General features: G+C 36.4%; 1 protein-coding gene across 5 annotated transcripts in view; it reads left to right on the top strand.

Annotated features, from left to right (window-relative positions):
- The window catches only part of ST7L (suppression of tumorigenicity 7 like), a 112,434-nt gene that overhangs the window by 62,988 nt on the left and 33,658 nt on the right, over positions 1–15,788 (top strand). For all 5 annotated transcript variants that reach the window (XR_009244894.1, XM_058660062.1, XM_004581919.3 and 2 more), the window contains 2 exons: positions 8,954–9,104; positions 13,204–13,296. Coding sequence is in view for 4 of the 5 variants with exons in the window: in XM_058660062.1 (XP_058516045.1) it covers positions 8,954–9,104; positions 13,204–13,296 (244 nt within the window). In the remaining variant the exon portion in view is untranslated. The remainder of the gene's footprint in view (positions 1–8,953; positions 9,105–13,203; positions 13,297–15,788) is intronic.

Below are 15,788 nucleotides of genomic sequence, written 5' to 3'. Positions count from 1 at the left end.
AGTTCAGGAAAAGATAAAAAGTGATCTGTGGTTGCCACCAAGTGATGAGAGTGGGGAATTAACTGAAAAGAACCTTATGGGTGAGGAGTATGTACTGTGTTTCTGTTTGGGTGTTAGTTGTTTATGTTTCTCAAAACTCCTTGAACTGCAAGTATAAAATCTATGCATTTTATATTATACCTCAGTAAAGAAAACAGAATATGACAGCTTGGAAAAAACTGTAAGTACCCTGCCTTCAGATTAAATGAGACAGCATGTGTTGAGTGCAAGCCAGGTGATAGTATTGATTGCTATTGATAGTGTTCATTGCTTTATTTTATTTTTGTTTTTTTCTTCCTGTTTGAGCCATCCTATAAGTACTTTTTGCTTATGAATATTATTTTAGTGACTATAATGCGTAAGATTTAGATTCTGCTTTGTTGAGATGAGGTGAAGGTGAAGATATTGATGTAATTAAGAGTTAACCAGTTTAAGGACTACTTATGTAGATGAAGCCCTTAGGGCAAGAGTTAAAATACAACTTTAAAAATAACACAATAATGGGCCCAGCATGTTAGCCTAGTGCCTAAATTCCTCACTTTGCACGCACTGGGATCCCGTATGGGTGCCTGCTCTAATCCAAGTGGCCCTATTTCCCATCCAGCTCACTGGGAAAGCAATTAAGGATGGCCCAAAGCCTTGAAACCTTGCCAGCCACATGGGAGACCCAGAAGAAACTCCTGGCTCCTGGCTTCAGATCAGCTCAGTTCCGGCCATTGTGGCTGCTTGGGGAGTGAACCAACGGACAGAAGATCTTCCTCCCTGTCTCTCCTTCTCTCTGTATATCTGACTTTCCAATAAAAATAAATAATAAATCTTTTTTTTAAAAAATAGCACAATGATAAAGACATGTTTAATACAGGTTTTAAGCATATATTTAGGAATATGTTATTGATAGCATGTTAAAATTATTTTTTTCAGGAGAAATTTTTTAATATTTATTTTTCATTGGAAAGTCAAATACACAGAGAAGAAGAGAGACAGAAATGAAGATCTTCAATCTGCTGATTCACTCCCCAAGTGGCTGTAACAGTCAGAGCTGAACCGATCCAAAGCCAGGGGCTTCTTCTGGGTCTCCCACAAAGTTGCAGGGACCCAAGTTTTTGGGTTGTCCTCAACTGCTTTCCCAGGCCACAAACAAGGAGCTGGATGGGAAACAGGGCCACTGGGTCATAAACCAGCACCCTTATGGGATCCTGGCATGTGCAAGGCTAGGACTTCAGCTACTTGGCTACCACACTGAGCCCAGGATGTCAATTTTTATCTAGGATGGATTATAGATACTATTTAGCAGCAGTGTGTATTTCATTGGTCAAAATACCTGTGTTTTGTTCAATATGTAAATGCTAAAAAGGAAATAGGCATTCAGTTGGGATTGAGTGGTATAGCAGGAGTATGTGGAGAAGAGGGAGAAGTGGGGTTGAAGTTTATGATCTAAACTAGACCAAAGAAGACCTCACTTTTCTGTGACATTGCCCTCCATCTAAGTAGAAGAGTTGAAGTATGCAATGTTTATCTCTTAAAGTATAGCTCTGTAGGATAATGTGGAATGTGTTTTCCAATTGCTAATCCATGCACTGTCTAGGGCTATTTTTTAATCTCCCTCAGTATAAGGCCCTTTTCCTTTACTCCTGAGGCCTTTGGGAAGCTGTTATGTTTTCTTTCAGTTTATTTACGTAGCAGTTCTGCTCGCTTTCTGTCCAGGATTGTCTTTCGTCTCCCTAATACATATTTGTGTGAACTCCTTGCATTCAGCTTGCCTGTCCAATCTCATAGAATTTGCCCTGAGAACACTAATTGCAGAGATAAATTGGTTCTTTGTGTGCATGACTGATCAAGAGCAAAGTACCTTAATTTCAGATGCCTTCAGAGAGATTTTTCTTTAGCCTCTGCTTTTAAGAGGAAGATTATAAAGCATTATCATTACTTCAGGTCAGAATTATATTGCTTTTGGTCAAAAGCTGTTGTAAGTTTTACAAAGTAATCAAAAGAAGTAATCTAAAGATAAATTATAAAGATCAAAGCACTTCAAAATTGAAGTGAATTTGAGTATAAGCATAGGTAAGGTTTTGGAGTCATGAAAGAAGCCATGAGACACACATCATCCTTTTTAGCTATAGCTTTTAAGTAGCTTTCATTTTTTATTTTTAGTGAAAGCCCTGAAATGCAGGTTTTACGTGAGAGTAGTATTTTGTCCATAGTTGAATGCTATTTTTGTCCTTCGCAATTTCTATTGTATTGCAGATATAACAGTCGGAATCTTCAGAGTTAAAGTGGGCCTACGATGTCTTCAGGTACATTTATTTGCTAATAATTTCCAAATTTTGTGTTTTTAGCTTTGGCTTTCTTCTCTGTTTATAGGTTTGCATTCACATGGTTGTGGAAATCTTCAACTACAATAAGTACCTTGGAAGTTAAAATTTCTTTTCAAATGTTTTCTCTACACTGCCTCTCCTTTCTATGTTTGAAATTCGATCTATAGCTTTATTTTCTTCATTAACCTTTAAAATGTCTTTCAGTTTGAACTATCTACAACATCCCACTGTTATTGACCAATATGTGCCATCACTATCTATACTTAAAAATGTTAGGTTATTATAATAATAGACATAACAGGTGATTTTAAAAATTCAGATATTTCATAAATTTTCATAGTGACTCCTCTGTTCTCTCCTTCCCAGTTCTACTTCCCTGAAATAATTTTGTTTCTACTGGGTGTATGTTTTACCAGACTTTTCAATGCAATTCTTAGCATACAAATATAAATCTAGAAATCATCTCAAATACATTATCACCTTAAGTGGAATTTTGAAACAGTCCTCCCTAAACTTGTGCCATATAGCCCTTTCTACTTTGACTGTTGCTAGAATTATCTACCTAAGCAGCTAATGTTATGCTGCTTAAAGAGCTCTGCTGGGGGAGGAGGGATTACAGGGAATGGACTTGGGAATGGGTACGGAAAATCCCACAGTCTATGGGGCTGTATCATAAAACAGTAATAAAAAATAAAACAAATTAAAGAAAATCTCTCCTGGTTCCCTATTGCCATTAGAATAAGGGCCAGTACCTTAGAGTTACTCATAGTGAGGTCCTTCATCTGCCAGGCCCAGCATCTGTCTCCTGCCTGCCTGCTTGGCACTGTACCTTGTTCCTCATTCCTCCTGTCTCCATTTCCTGGATTGATTTTGTTTTGTTATATCTTACTACCACTATACTACGTTCAGGTTCTTCACCTGGCAAGTTCCCACTCATTTTCTAAGTCCTTGCTCGCCGGTGATCTCCTTTATACAGAATTCTTACCCAGTTTTCCCAGAAAGTGATAATGCTTCTTTTCCTCCCCGTTCTTTAATATCTCATTCACATATTTTTCTTTCCCTTCCCTTCCCTTTTTTTTTTTTTTGTCTTTTGTATGTCCCTTCTTTGTTTCTCTGTGAACAGGAGTGGGGCTCTTATTCATCGTTTTATGTCCAATATTTGACATAGAAAAGAACAGCCACTCAATTAATGTTTATAGACGTGTGTATTTTCAAACTACCTTGCTTTCAAAACCTAATAAAGTTAACAAAAGCCAAGTTTTATATCCACCATTTCCTGATTTTAAGCCATATTAGGTAGCTATTTTTACCACTTTTACTTAATTATACTATTTTTCCCCTACTTTTAAGACCAGTAATAAAATTTCAGAATGACCTTATTTCTTAAACTTTGAAATGACTCCATTTAATGGACTATTATACAACAATGTAAAATGTTAGGTTTATAGAGACAGGAAAACATGTACCATGATGTAAAAAGCGAGTTGCATATGCTTTGATTTTATTGTGCATAAAAAGGAAATCCAGACAGCCATAAATTGTATTACTTTCTCCATAAATGCAGTATGTAATGTTTTTACAGCCGAGCTCTGTTGGATTTATTTTTTTTGCACACTGAGCATGTAAATGTCTAAGAAGTATAAAAATCCTAAGCAAAATCAAATAAACCACCTTTCAGGCTTTAACATTTCCAATTCTAAAAATAAAGTTTAGGTAGTAAGGTTTTAGTTTTCCAAAAGAGTTAGAAAACATATGTACGGCTTGATTGCTGAATTCTCATCTTGCACGCACTGGGTTCCCAAAGGAGCTCTGATTTGTGTCCCAGCTGCTCCACTTCCCATTCAGCTTCCTGCTTGTGTCCTGGGAAAGCAGTCGAGGACAGCCAAAGCCTTGGGACCCTGCACCTGCTTGGGAGACCCAGAGAGGCTTGTGGCTTCTGGCTTCAGATCAACTTAGCTCTGGCCATTTTGGCCATTTGGGGAATGAACAAGTGGAGGGAAGGTCTTTCTGTCTCTCCTTCTCTCTGTAAATCTGATTTGCCTTCCAATAGAAAAATTAATAAATCTTACCAAAAAAGAAAATATATGTAAGTAAAAACCTGAAATATGATTTCAAATATATTTTAATTGTGTATATCAAATTGACCCAGTTAACTAAGTTGTGAAATGTGCTAGGCACTGTGGTAGAATATGATAAATGTGGTTGTTCTTGTGCAGTAACTTACGGCCTATAAAGAACAGTTCTATAACTTTTTACAATATATTTGGGAGACAGTAAATAGAAACATACAAAATGGAAAAAGAAATACCATTTAACTGGTATGTTGTCTAAATGCTTGCAGTGATGAGGCTGGTCCAGGGCAAAGGTTGGAGCCAGGAACGCAGCCCAAGTCTTCCAAGTGATGGCAGGAACTGTATTACTTGAGCCATAACCTTCTGCTTCCTAGAGTATACTTTAACAGGTAGCTGGACATGAGAGTAAGAGCCAGGACCTGAACCCACGCATTGGAGTCAGGCCAAAGCTTATACCATAGGGACCAAATTTTATTTTGGTATCTAATTAAAAACTAAAAAATTGCTTTGCCTTCAAGTCATATTAGGAAATTGCTGGTAGGTAGAACATAATAATAAAAGGTAAACATAAGGAAGTTTTTAAAAATAGATTTTAATGTAAAATTCTGAAATATAACTTCTTAATAAGTATTCCACAAGTTTGTTTAATATCTGAATTATCACTTAGATTATTAAACAGTGAAAATATAGGCATATAGCTGTTTGAAAAAATATTTTCTCGGGGCTGGCATTATGGTATAGCAGGTTAAGCTGCCACCTGTGACACTGGCACCCCATATGGGTGCCCATTTGTATCCTGGCTACCCCACTTCTGATCCTGCTTCCTGCTAGTGTGCCTGGGAAAGCAGTGGAAGATGAACCACTTAGGAGACCCAGTGAGATTCGTGGCTTCTGGCTTTGGCCAGATCCAACCCTAGTCATTGCACTTTTAGGGAGTGAACCAGAAGATTGAGGGGCTCTCTTTCCTTCCCTTCCTCTCTCCTTTTCTCCAACTCTGTCTTTCAACTCTGTCTTTCAAATAAATAGATCCTTTTCTTTTTTTTAATTTTTATTAATATTTTGCATTATGTGACAGTTTCATAGGCTCTGGGAATCCCCCCACCCCTCCCCCTCCCCTCCCCCTGGTGGATTCCTCCACCTTGGTGCAGCAGATCCTTTTCTTTAACAAGCATTTTCTTGACATATCAATTGATATCTTTCATGATATAAATTTTATGGAATAATTTTTAATTGGATACCTTTGCTTGCCTTTGCTAAGTAGTTACCAGCTATATACTAATTATCATGTTGGGATTTAGTTTAAAGTTTATGGATTCTAAAACTCATTAGAAATTATTGGGATATTTGTTGAATTTTAGTAGAATGCCAATTTAAGCATTTAAATAGTTTTCTTCTGAAAATAAAAAATACTTTCCATGATGATAATTCCACTATAGTTGTCACATATTCTTTACTTTCTGTGAAGAAGCTCTTACCGCATTCACAAAGTGCATAAGGAGTCTTGTCAGAGGTCACCTATTTGAGTCCATTTTCCCACAGCCGCATGGTGTGAGTGATCTTTTACTGTGTTTTTTAAAAAAATGGGCAAGGATTAGGGAGGATTAGAAAGAATATTACACTCCTGAATATAGACGCAAGGCACTAAGGAGAGAAAACCCAACCAGGCAGCAAATGGGCTTTGCTTGACCAGGACACAACCTCTGTTGCATTCCTTTAAGAAACTGAATGGGAAATGTTAAGTCCCCAAACTGGATTAGTAAATAATCTTATAGTTTGTGACATCTGCTAAAATAAATCGATAAGCAGACTGAATTCTTACACTTTGGACAGAGCCAGAAGCATCCAGAGCAAAGAGTAATTAAAGATGGGAGTTAGGTGCAGTCATTGTTGAAATGGCATATTTCATAAAGAAGAAAATTATTTTAGGTGCATTTGTATCATGAGTGAGTGTATACATATTAATAATCTGAGGCTTGCATTTTGGAGCTACTACAAATTCTTATTTTTAAAATTCTTCCTAGGCTCCTATCATCTATAGTAGTTTTACAAAGTATTTCACAAATTTAACACCAGCTTGTGTTATCTCAGCAGTTTGTATGAGAACCTGGGGAACTAGAATTTTAAATGTGAGAGCCTATCTTTTGAGATACCTCTGGAATGTTTCTCTTTTTCATGTTTCATAACAGAAGTTACTGTGGTTTGGACCTTATGATACCTAGTGTGGTATCAGCTTGTGTAAAATCAGAGATTGTTTCGGACTTGTTGTAGAAGTGTATTCTGGCTTTGGTCTTTGAAGGACGTCTTTAGCTGACTAAATACTTTTTAGAAAATTTTATTTTCACTTGACCACTTTAATAGTAAAGAAGATGTACACATGGTTAATTTTTGTATCTTTCTTCATATAACTAGGACACTTGATTAGTGAAATAGCTTGTATTCATTTTGTTGTTAGGCAAGTATTTTCTTTAGGAGTTTAAGATAGAATCTAGTTTTGTATGTGAAGAGTTTGTGGGTCATAATTTCTCTAATAGGCACATTTGCAAATCTCTTAAACACATTTAAGATGGTCCTATGCTTTCAGCATGTTCTTTTTTTCCCATATTTTCCCCCTCCTAATTCTCATCTACATTTTACCCATCCTTAAATATCAATTTTAATTTCCTTACATGGATTATTTCTAGACTGTAAATCATAATAGCTTCTAACCATAGATTTGTTTTATGATTCAGCATTTATGCTCTAAGATATTTATCTATGTAAAATGAAAAGATATTTTCAAACTCAAACTGATATACTAATGTTTTTAGCAACATTATTCAGAGCTAAAAAGTGAAAACAACCAGATGTCTGTCAAATGATTAATGAATGAACAATATATGATTTAACCATACAATGGAATGTTACTTTGTTATAAAAAGAAATAAGGTAACAGTACATGCTACAACCTGGATGAACTTTCAGAACATGGTAAGCAAAAGAAACCAGGCACAAGTATCAGCTGTCATAGGATTCCATTTATAGGAAATACCCAGAATATGTAAATCTATACAGATGTTGCTTAGGAGGAATGCGATAACTAAACAGTGTTTCCTTTTGAGGTGATAATGTTGTAAAATCAGCTGTAATGTTGTTGGCACAGGTGTTACTCTATTAAAAATCATTGTGTTGGAGCTGGCACCCAAGTGTAATAGGCTAATCCTTTGCCTGTTAGTGTGGCATCCCATATGGGCATCCAGTTCATGTCCTGGCTGTTCCATTTCTGATTTAGCTCCCTATTTTTCTTGGGGGGGCAGCTGAGGATGGCTCAAGTCTTTGGGCCCCTGCACCCATGTGGAAGAGCCAGAGGAAACTCCGGGCTTCAGATCCACATAGCTCTGACCATTACAGCCATTTTGGTGTAAACCAGCTGTTGGAAGATCTTCTGTAAATATGCCTTTCAAATAATAAATAAATCATTCCGAAATATCATTGTGTTTGTTGTATATGCTTTAAATAAGTGAATTACAATTATGCATATCAATAAAGTTTTTCAAATGAAATAAAAATTGATGCCTGCTATCCATTTTCCTATATATGGTATTTTTACTTCTAATAAAGCATTCCTATAATATGATTATAATTATTTATATAAATATACAATTGTTTGTTTAAGAAATGTGTCTTTCCTGTAACATGAAGCTTCAGCGAATGGATGACATGTTTTTTGGTGTTCCCTAAAAAGGCATACTACTTTGCACTTGTAAATATTAAGTTAATTGAACTTTTCCACGTTTAAAGTTTTTTAGCTGCAAAATGTAAGACAAAAAGAATTATATGTTACCACAAAATATATTTTTACCTTCTAAAATATATGTAAAGGGAACAGATTTCATGTAGTCCACATACAGGTTTTAAGAACATGATATTTTCCACCCTACCCTCGCTCACTCCCACCTTCCCTCCTTTTTTAGTTTTTCCTTCAATTTTTACAATTACCTGCTTGCAATTTACTTTGTAATCACTAGCTTAACACTTTACTAGAATTCCCCCAGTAGTAGTAGAAAAACCACTGTTCCTCAGGAGTATAGACAAAGACTATAAATAATACTCAAATCTTAAGACGTCGATTTCTCTTATGGACATTAATTTTTTTTCTTCTGTATTATCACAAATAGGGGAAAACATGATATTTGTCTTTCAGAGACTGGCCTACTTACTAAGAATAATGGTTTTACACTTAATATTTTTTGGAGGAATAAATATTTATTCTCACATTATTTCCTGAGCTTGAGCTTTCTGTTCTGTATTTAGCACAGTCATATAAGTTGTTATATCACCTTCATTTTAATTATAGGACTAGTCTTAGTTTGGGGATTTGCATATATAAGCATTTTCTATAAATGTAATCAATAATACCTTCTTGTCATTTCAATGAGTTTAAATATTTTTAATCAATTTGAGTTTATAATCTGAATATACTTTTTTGGTGGGTTCTTGACTTTGAGTCATTTTCATTTTTCTTTTTTCTGTTGTGTGTTATTTTTCCAGTATTTGCTAGAGATGAAAAGTTTGATTTTGCCCCCAGAGCACATTTTGAAACGGGGTGATAGTGAAGCAATTGCCTATGCTTTCTTTCATCTTCAGCACTGGAAGCGAATAGAAGGTGCTCTTAACCTCTTACAGTGCACATGGGAAGGCAGTAAGTATTTCTTTCCAAATTTAACACCAATCTCTTGACTTGTCATTGCATTCACATGCAGTTACTCTAATGAAATTGGGTTCTGAAAGGAATTTGTAGGTTTCAGATTAAATAGTAACATTGTAGTTTATTGAGAGAAGAAATTATTGTACTTTATTGAGAGAATTTATTTATACTGATACCATATTTAAGAAAACTAAAATGAGAAATTGTTAAGATATTCTGCCGTATGTTCATTTAAGTTAAATATTTGTAAGGAAGGAGAATGAAAGTTTATACTGTTTGGCATATGAGCTTTTTAGGTTGAGCTATTGTTCTAATACTTTAAAATTTAGTCTGGTTCGTTGTTTTGATTTCAGGTGTCAGCAGTATTAAACTGTTTTCCTCACATAGTATACACTTTGTTCTTTTTTAAAATTGGGATAAAATAAGATAAAATTTAACATTTTAATCATTTGTCAGTGTATACTTCGCTGCATTTGGAATGTTCACATTGTGGTACAATCATCGCCACTACCTCTCTCCAGAACATTCATTGCCCCAAACTGAAGTTCTGTACTTGTTAAATAGTAACTCCTCATTTTCATCTTCCTCTTATCTCAACCACCGATCTACTTTCTTTTTCTGAGAGTTTGACTTCTCTAAGGAGTATCATAACAGTCTTTGTATCTAGTTTTTTTCTTCACTTCACATAATGGCTTCAGGGTTCATCCATTTTATAGCTTGTGTCAGAATTTCATTTTTTTTCAAGATTTATTTTTATTTTTATTGCAAAGTCAGATATACAAAGAGGAGGAGAGACAGAGAGGAAGATCTTCTGTCCGATGATTCACTCCTCAAGTGACCGCAGTGGCCGGTATTGTGCTGATCCAAAGCCAGGAGCCAGGAACTTCTTCCAGGTCTCCCACATGGGCTCAGGATCTCTAGGCTTTGGGTCATCCTTGACTGCTTTCCCAGGCCACAAGCAGGGAGCTGGGTGGGAAGTGGAGCTGCCAGGATTAGAACCGACGCCCATATGGAATCCCAGTGCGTTCAGGGCAAGGACTTTACCTGCTAGGCTAACGCACTGGGATCCCAGAATTTCATTCTTTAAAAATGAATAATATTTCATTGTGTGTGCCACATTTTGTTTATCTACTTATATCTATTCATGACTGCTTCTACATTTTAGCTATTGTGAATAATACTTCTGTGAGTGTGGGTTTATAAATATCTACTTAAATTCCTGCTTTCAGTTCACTGCGGCATACATCTATAATTGCTCAGTCTTTTTTTTTTTAATCTGTATTTACTTATGTAAAAAGAGAGAAAGAGACACAGAGAGATGAGAGAGTTTCATCTTCTGGTTTGCCTTTTTTTTTTTTTTTATTAATTGCATTGCATTATGTGACACAGTTTTATAGGTACTGGGATTTCCCCCACCCCTCCCCAAACTCTCCCACCATGGTGGATTCCTCCACCTTGTTGCATAACCACAGTTCAAGATCAGTTGAGATTCTCTCATTGCAAGCATATACCAAGCATCGAGTCCAGCATCTTATTGTCCAGACAAATTCAACGGCTTATTGGGGAGACCATCTCTGGTCTGAAGGCAGAGCCGGCAGAGCATCATCCCTATCGTGTAATTGCTCAGTCTTAAAATTCTGTGTAGTTTTTTTGAGGAACCTGGACTGTTTTTCATAAAAACTGTACCATTTTACATTCCTTCTATAAATGCACAAAATTTCAAGTTTCTCTTTAACCTTTACAACACTTGTTATTTTCTGTAATTTTAAAGAATAGGCATCCTAATGGATGTGAGGTAGAATCTTGTTGCGACTTTTATTTGCATTTTCCTAAAGGCTAGTGATATTGAATGACTGGCTATTTATATATCTCCTTTGGAGAATAAACTGGACTTTTTAAAAACTACCCACCAGATTTCTTATTCACATCTTAAAGCAAATAGGAAAGTGAGGAAGCTTAATCAAATGTTCTATCAGTTAGTTGTGTGCAGTACTTCTTTTGGGATTATCAATTTCCAAAAGTATCAATAAAAATTCTAAAGTAAATCCCCTGCTCACTCAATAAAATTGGTTCACCCCCTCTGTTCCAAAGGTTTGGCATGAGGTACCATGAGACATTCATGAGAATGCTATTGAATATTTTACGTTTTCATTGGGAATACAATAAAATATCAGCAGCCCAACTATTGTCTACAAATAGTTCAGAGGTGCAGTATTAGGTCACTCCACACTCCTTCCAAAATTACATCCTTACTAAGCTCAGTTTTTGCTTGTTGCTGTGATTACAACAGCATCACACACAATCACTGAGGAACAGGAAATAAGGATGCTAGTTAAAACCTGGTCCCAAGCTTTAAGAAGTTGTACAGTGTCCAATAGGCTCACAATACAGCTCCTCAGTAAGAGGAGCTTGAAAATGAAATATTGAATCAAGTATGAAATTTTTTCTTTCAATTTCCAAGTGTTTTATTTCAAATTTCTGCTAAGTTGCTACAACATAAGCTTTTTAATTTGTTTTGACTCACTGCTTAATAAATGCACTTATTAGATATGCCTTTCAGTCTGTGGCACCATGAAAAATTACTGAGCCCTAGGCCTGTCACAGTGACCTAGCAGGTAAAGTCCTTGCCTTGAACACACTGGGATTCCATATGGACGCCGGTTCTAATCCTGGCAGCTCCACTTCCCATCCAGCTCCCTATTTGTGGCCTGGGAAAGCAGTTGAGGATGGCCCAAAGCCTAGAGATCCTGAGCCCATGTGGAAGACCTGGAAGAAGTTCCTGGCTCCTGGCTTTGGATCAGCACAATACCGGCCATTGCAGTCACTTGGGGAGTGAATCATCGGACAGAAGATCTTCCTCACTTTCTGTCCCCTTCTCTGTGTATCTGACTTTGCAATAAAAATAAGTAAATCTTTTTTAAAAAAAATTACTGAGCCCCAAAGGCCCATGTACCCTTGGAACCAAGAAAATCAGTGCATTGACCATTTGCTGATAGTCATAAATTGTGCTTGACACTAATAATATACAAAAAGAAATAAAACTGATACTGTGTACTTGAGGAACCAAACACCTTTGCATATTAAGACTTTTTTTTTTTTTGCTTTTTTTCTATAAACTCCTAAAAACTAAGTACTCTGTGTCATTCATCTGGTATGTGTCTATATTGCCTGATAGTCTCCTTGACACTTGGGAGGTTCTGTATAAATATATGACTTATGCTATAGTTCATGAAGCTCACTGAATAACTTCCAAGTGTTATTACTGATAGCGCTCTGTGAGTTTGATAAGCAGCTACTGTTTACTATGACAAAACAGAGTCTGTATTTTTAAAAAAGTTTAATGGAGTCAACCACTAAAAGAAAAACAATTTTAGCACAGTTTTGATGAGAACTTAAGTTCTTGGACTCCTGTACCTCTGTAGGAGACCTGAAAGGAGCTTGTGGCTCCTGGCTTCTGCCTAGCACAGCCCCAGCCATTATCCGCCTTTGGGGATTGGACCAACAGATGGAACTTGGCTCTCTATCTCTCTGTCTCCATCTCTCTCCAGCCTCTCTCTCTAACTCTGCCTTTCAACAAATAAATCTTTAAAACAAACAACGAAACAAAGTTGGTGGTCCAGATATGAGCAAAAGGCAGTGCTTTGGTGACCCTGATCTAGATTAAGCTGTGCTTATAGAAACATTGTAGAACCTCACGTGTGTAGTTGGGAACTCCTGAGAGGTCTTTTAGTCTGCCAGTGGTTATGGGTAAATTATACATGTTATAATATTATGAAGATTCCTGTAAGAAGTAGAATTTTGTAAAGTTTTTTGTATTTGTAATGAGGAGATTGAGGCAAAAAAGGAGCTAGTCATGTCCATCCAACATTCCCTTAAGTTTTACTCCAGCCAGACTGGCCTATTCATTATTCTCTAAATAAATATTAATCTGCCCCTTAATCTCTTGCTTGTTTTGTTTTATCTGCCTAGAATGCTTCTTTATAAAGTAATATATTATGATAATTTCATTAAAATGTTTAGAGTAGCTTTAATGTGATATATAGGATGATGAGGCAGAATTTCATGTCACAGCTGTATTGTTTCTTTTGCACAGCTTTCAGAATGATTCCGTACCCACTAGAGAAAGGACATCTATTTTATCCTTATCCCAGCTGTGCAGAGACTGCTGATAGAGAGCTATTGCCTAGTAAGTAAATGTTTCTGTTTTCCTACACTTAAAATTAATTAGATTGTTTTCCATAGTATTCTCCATTTAAAGTACTATTGGTTGAAATTTCAAGCATTGTTTAAGTATTATTTTAACCATTTCTAGGATGTTTTGCAGAATTCATTTCATTTTCAAATACTTATTGAGCAAAATTGTCTAAGTTAAAAGCAGTGAGCACAAAGATGCAAGGCATTAAAAAAAACAGTTATTTTACAAGCATTTGGAAAATAGTGATATTGGCACCAGCACTGTGGTATAAATGGATTAAGTTGCTGTTTGCAGCAGCGGCTTCCCATATTAGAATGTCAGTTCAAGTCCTGGCTGCTCTGCTTCTTCTTCTTCTTCTTCTTCTTTTTTTTTTTTAGCTATGTATTTTTATTTATTTGAAAAGTAGTGTTACAGACAAAGAGGTAGAAACAGAGATTGTCCATCTGCTTGTTTACTCCCTGGATGGCAGCTGCAGCCAGAACTGGACCAGGCACAGTGCAGGAGACAGAAATTCCTTTCAGGTCTCCTTAGTGAGTAGCAGTCGTTGTTCTTCCTAGGCCATTAGTGGGATGCTAGCATGGAAGTGAAGTAGTCAGAACATGAACTGGCACCCATAATGAGATGCTGGTATCACAGGCAGTGACTTTACCTGTTATATAACAAAGCTGGCCAGTGACTTCTCCAGTTTCAGTCCAGCTGCCAGGGAAGGCAGCACTGGATGGCCCAAGTGCTTTGGTCCCTGCTACCCGTATGTGCAAACAGGATGGCATGTATGACTCCTGGCTTTGTCCTGAATCAACTCTAGCTGTTGTGGCTTTTTAAGTGAATAAAGAAGTAAATAGAAGATCTCTCTTTCTCTCATTTTGGCTCTCCCCATCTCTGTCTTTCTGCTCTTCAAAGACAGAAAGGAATCTTCAATCTCTCTCTCTAATATATATTTTAGTCCTTCACAGATTGTTTCAGAAGGAAGAGCAGGGAGCACTCTTGAAATCTTGGACTCATTTGGTGACCCCAATAGGAACTTGACACTAAAACCAAACACAGTTTAACAAAACTATAAAATAGGCCTTTTAGACACGAGCATCTTCAACGGAATTTTACTAAAGTAAATCTAATGCATAAAAAGAGTTTGTATAAAAAGAGTTTGTATAAAAAGAGTTTGTATAAAAGTAGAATTTACCTACAAGATTGTTTTTTCACCTATAATCTACTAGTAAGAATTATTGAAACAGAAAAAAATCATTTAACAAAATCCAAAACCTACTCATGACAAAAACTGCTGATAGAAGGGAAGTTTTTCAGCCTGGTAGAGTATCTATGAAAAACCCTCATTTAACATCATACTTTGGGCCAGCATTTATGGTGTAATACGTAAAGCCACCACTTGCAACACAGGCATGATAGATGTACAGGTGCTCCATTTCACTGCTAATGGCCTTGGTAAAGCAGCAGCAGATGATTCAAATGCTTGGGGCGGTGCTAATCATTTGGAAGACCTGGAAGAAGTTCTTGGCTCCAGGCTTCAACCTGTTCAAGCCCTGGCTGTCGTAGCCATCTGGGGAGTGAAAGAGTGGGTAGAAGATCTCTCTCTTCTTCTATCTAACTCTGACTTTCAAATAAATCAATAAATCATTAAAAAAAACCCTTAATGGTAAAAGACTGACTGCTTTACTTTAGGATCTGGAATAAAGTAATGATGTCTTTTATTTTCATTTTGTAATTGTTGTTATTTTATGATACAGTTCCTTAGGCCCTGGGATTTTCCCACCCCTACCCCACTGATTTCTCCCATGCCAATACAATAGTATGGTTCCTCATAAGTAGTCATAAATCCATCATTGCTGGCATGGACATTGGCAAAAGAGTCCAGCATCCCATTGTCAAGACATATCCAACAGTTTCACTGGGAGTCCTTACTCGACTGAAGTAGAGATGCACACTGCACCGTATCCTCACAACTGAACATGACAGTCTCTACCACACAGTCACAATACAAATCCCCACTTGAAAAGCCACAAAACAAATCAACAACAGGAAGAAAAGCAGAAATTTACAACACCATGAAATTCAATAACATGCTACTGAATGACTAATGTGTCGCTGAAGAAATGAACAAGAAAATCAAGAACCTTCTTGAAAATGATGCCACTATATGATCTGTGAGTGAAGAATTTAATGAGAAAAAAGTGTTTTGAAGAAACTAAAAACAAAAACATCAAAATCTGTGAGATACAGTTTCCACTTTGTTGGTGAGATATGTTTCCTGGAGGCACCAAATAGATGGGTTTTCTGTTTTTAATCTTATCTACTAATCTGTGATGTTTGATTGATCAGTTTAAGCCATTTACAATCAGGGTTAATATAAATAAGTGATAATTTGGTCCTATCATTTACAATGGGTTGTTCATTGTTTAATTGAGTCTTCTGATGTTATTTTACTGAGATGTTCTTCAACTTTGCCTTTGGTTTCGGTGGGTGTTATT

This window comes from Ochotona princeps, chromosome 2 (assembly GCF_030435755.1).
Source record: "Ochotona princeps isolate mOchPri1 chromosome 2, mOchPri1.hap1, whole genome shotgun sequence".
Lineage (NCBI taxonomy): Eukaryota > Metazoa > Chordata > Mammalia > Lagomorpha > Ochotonidae > Ochotona > Ochotona princeps.
Note: the sequence above shows the minus strand (reverse complement) of the source record. Positions and strands in the feature narration are given on the sequence as shown.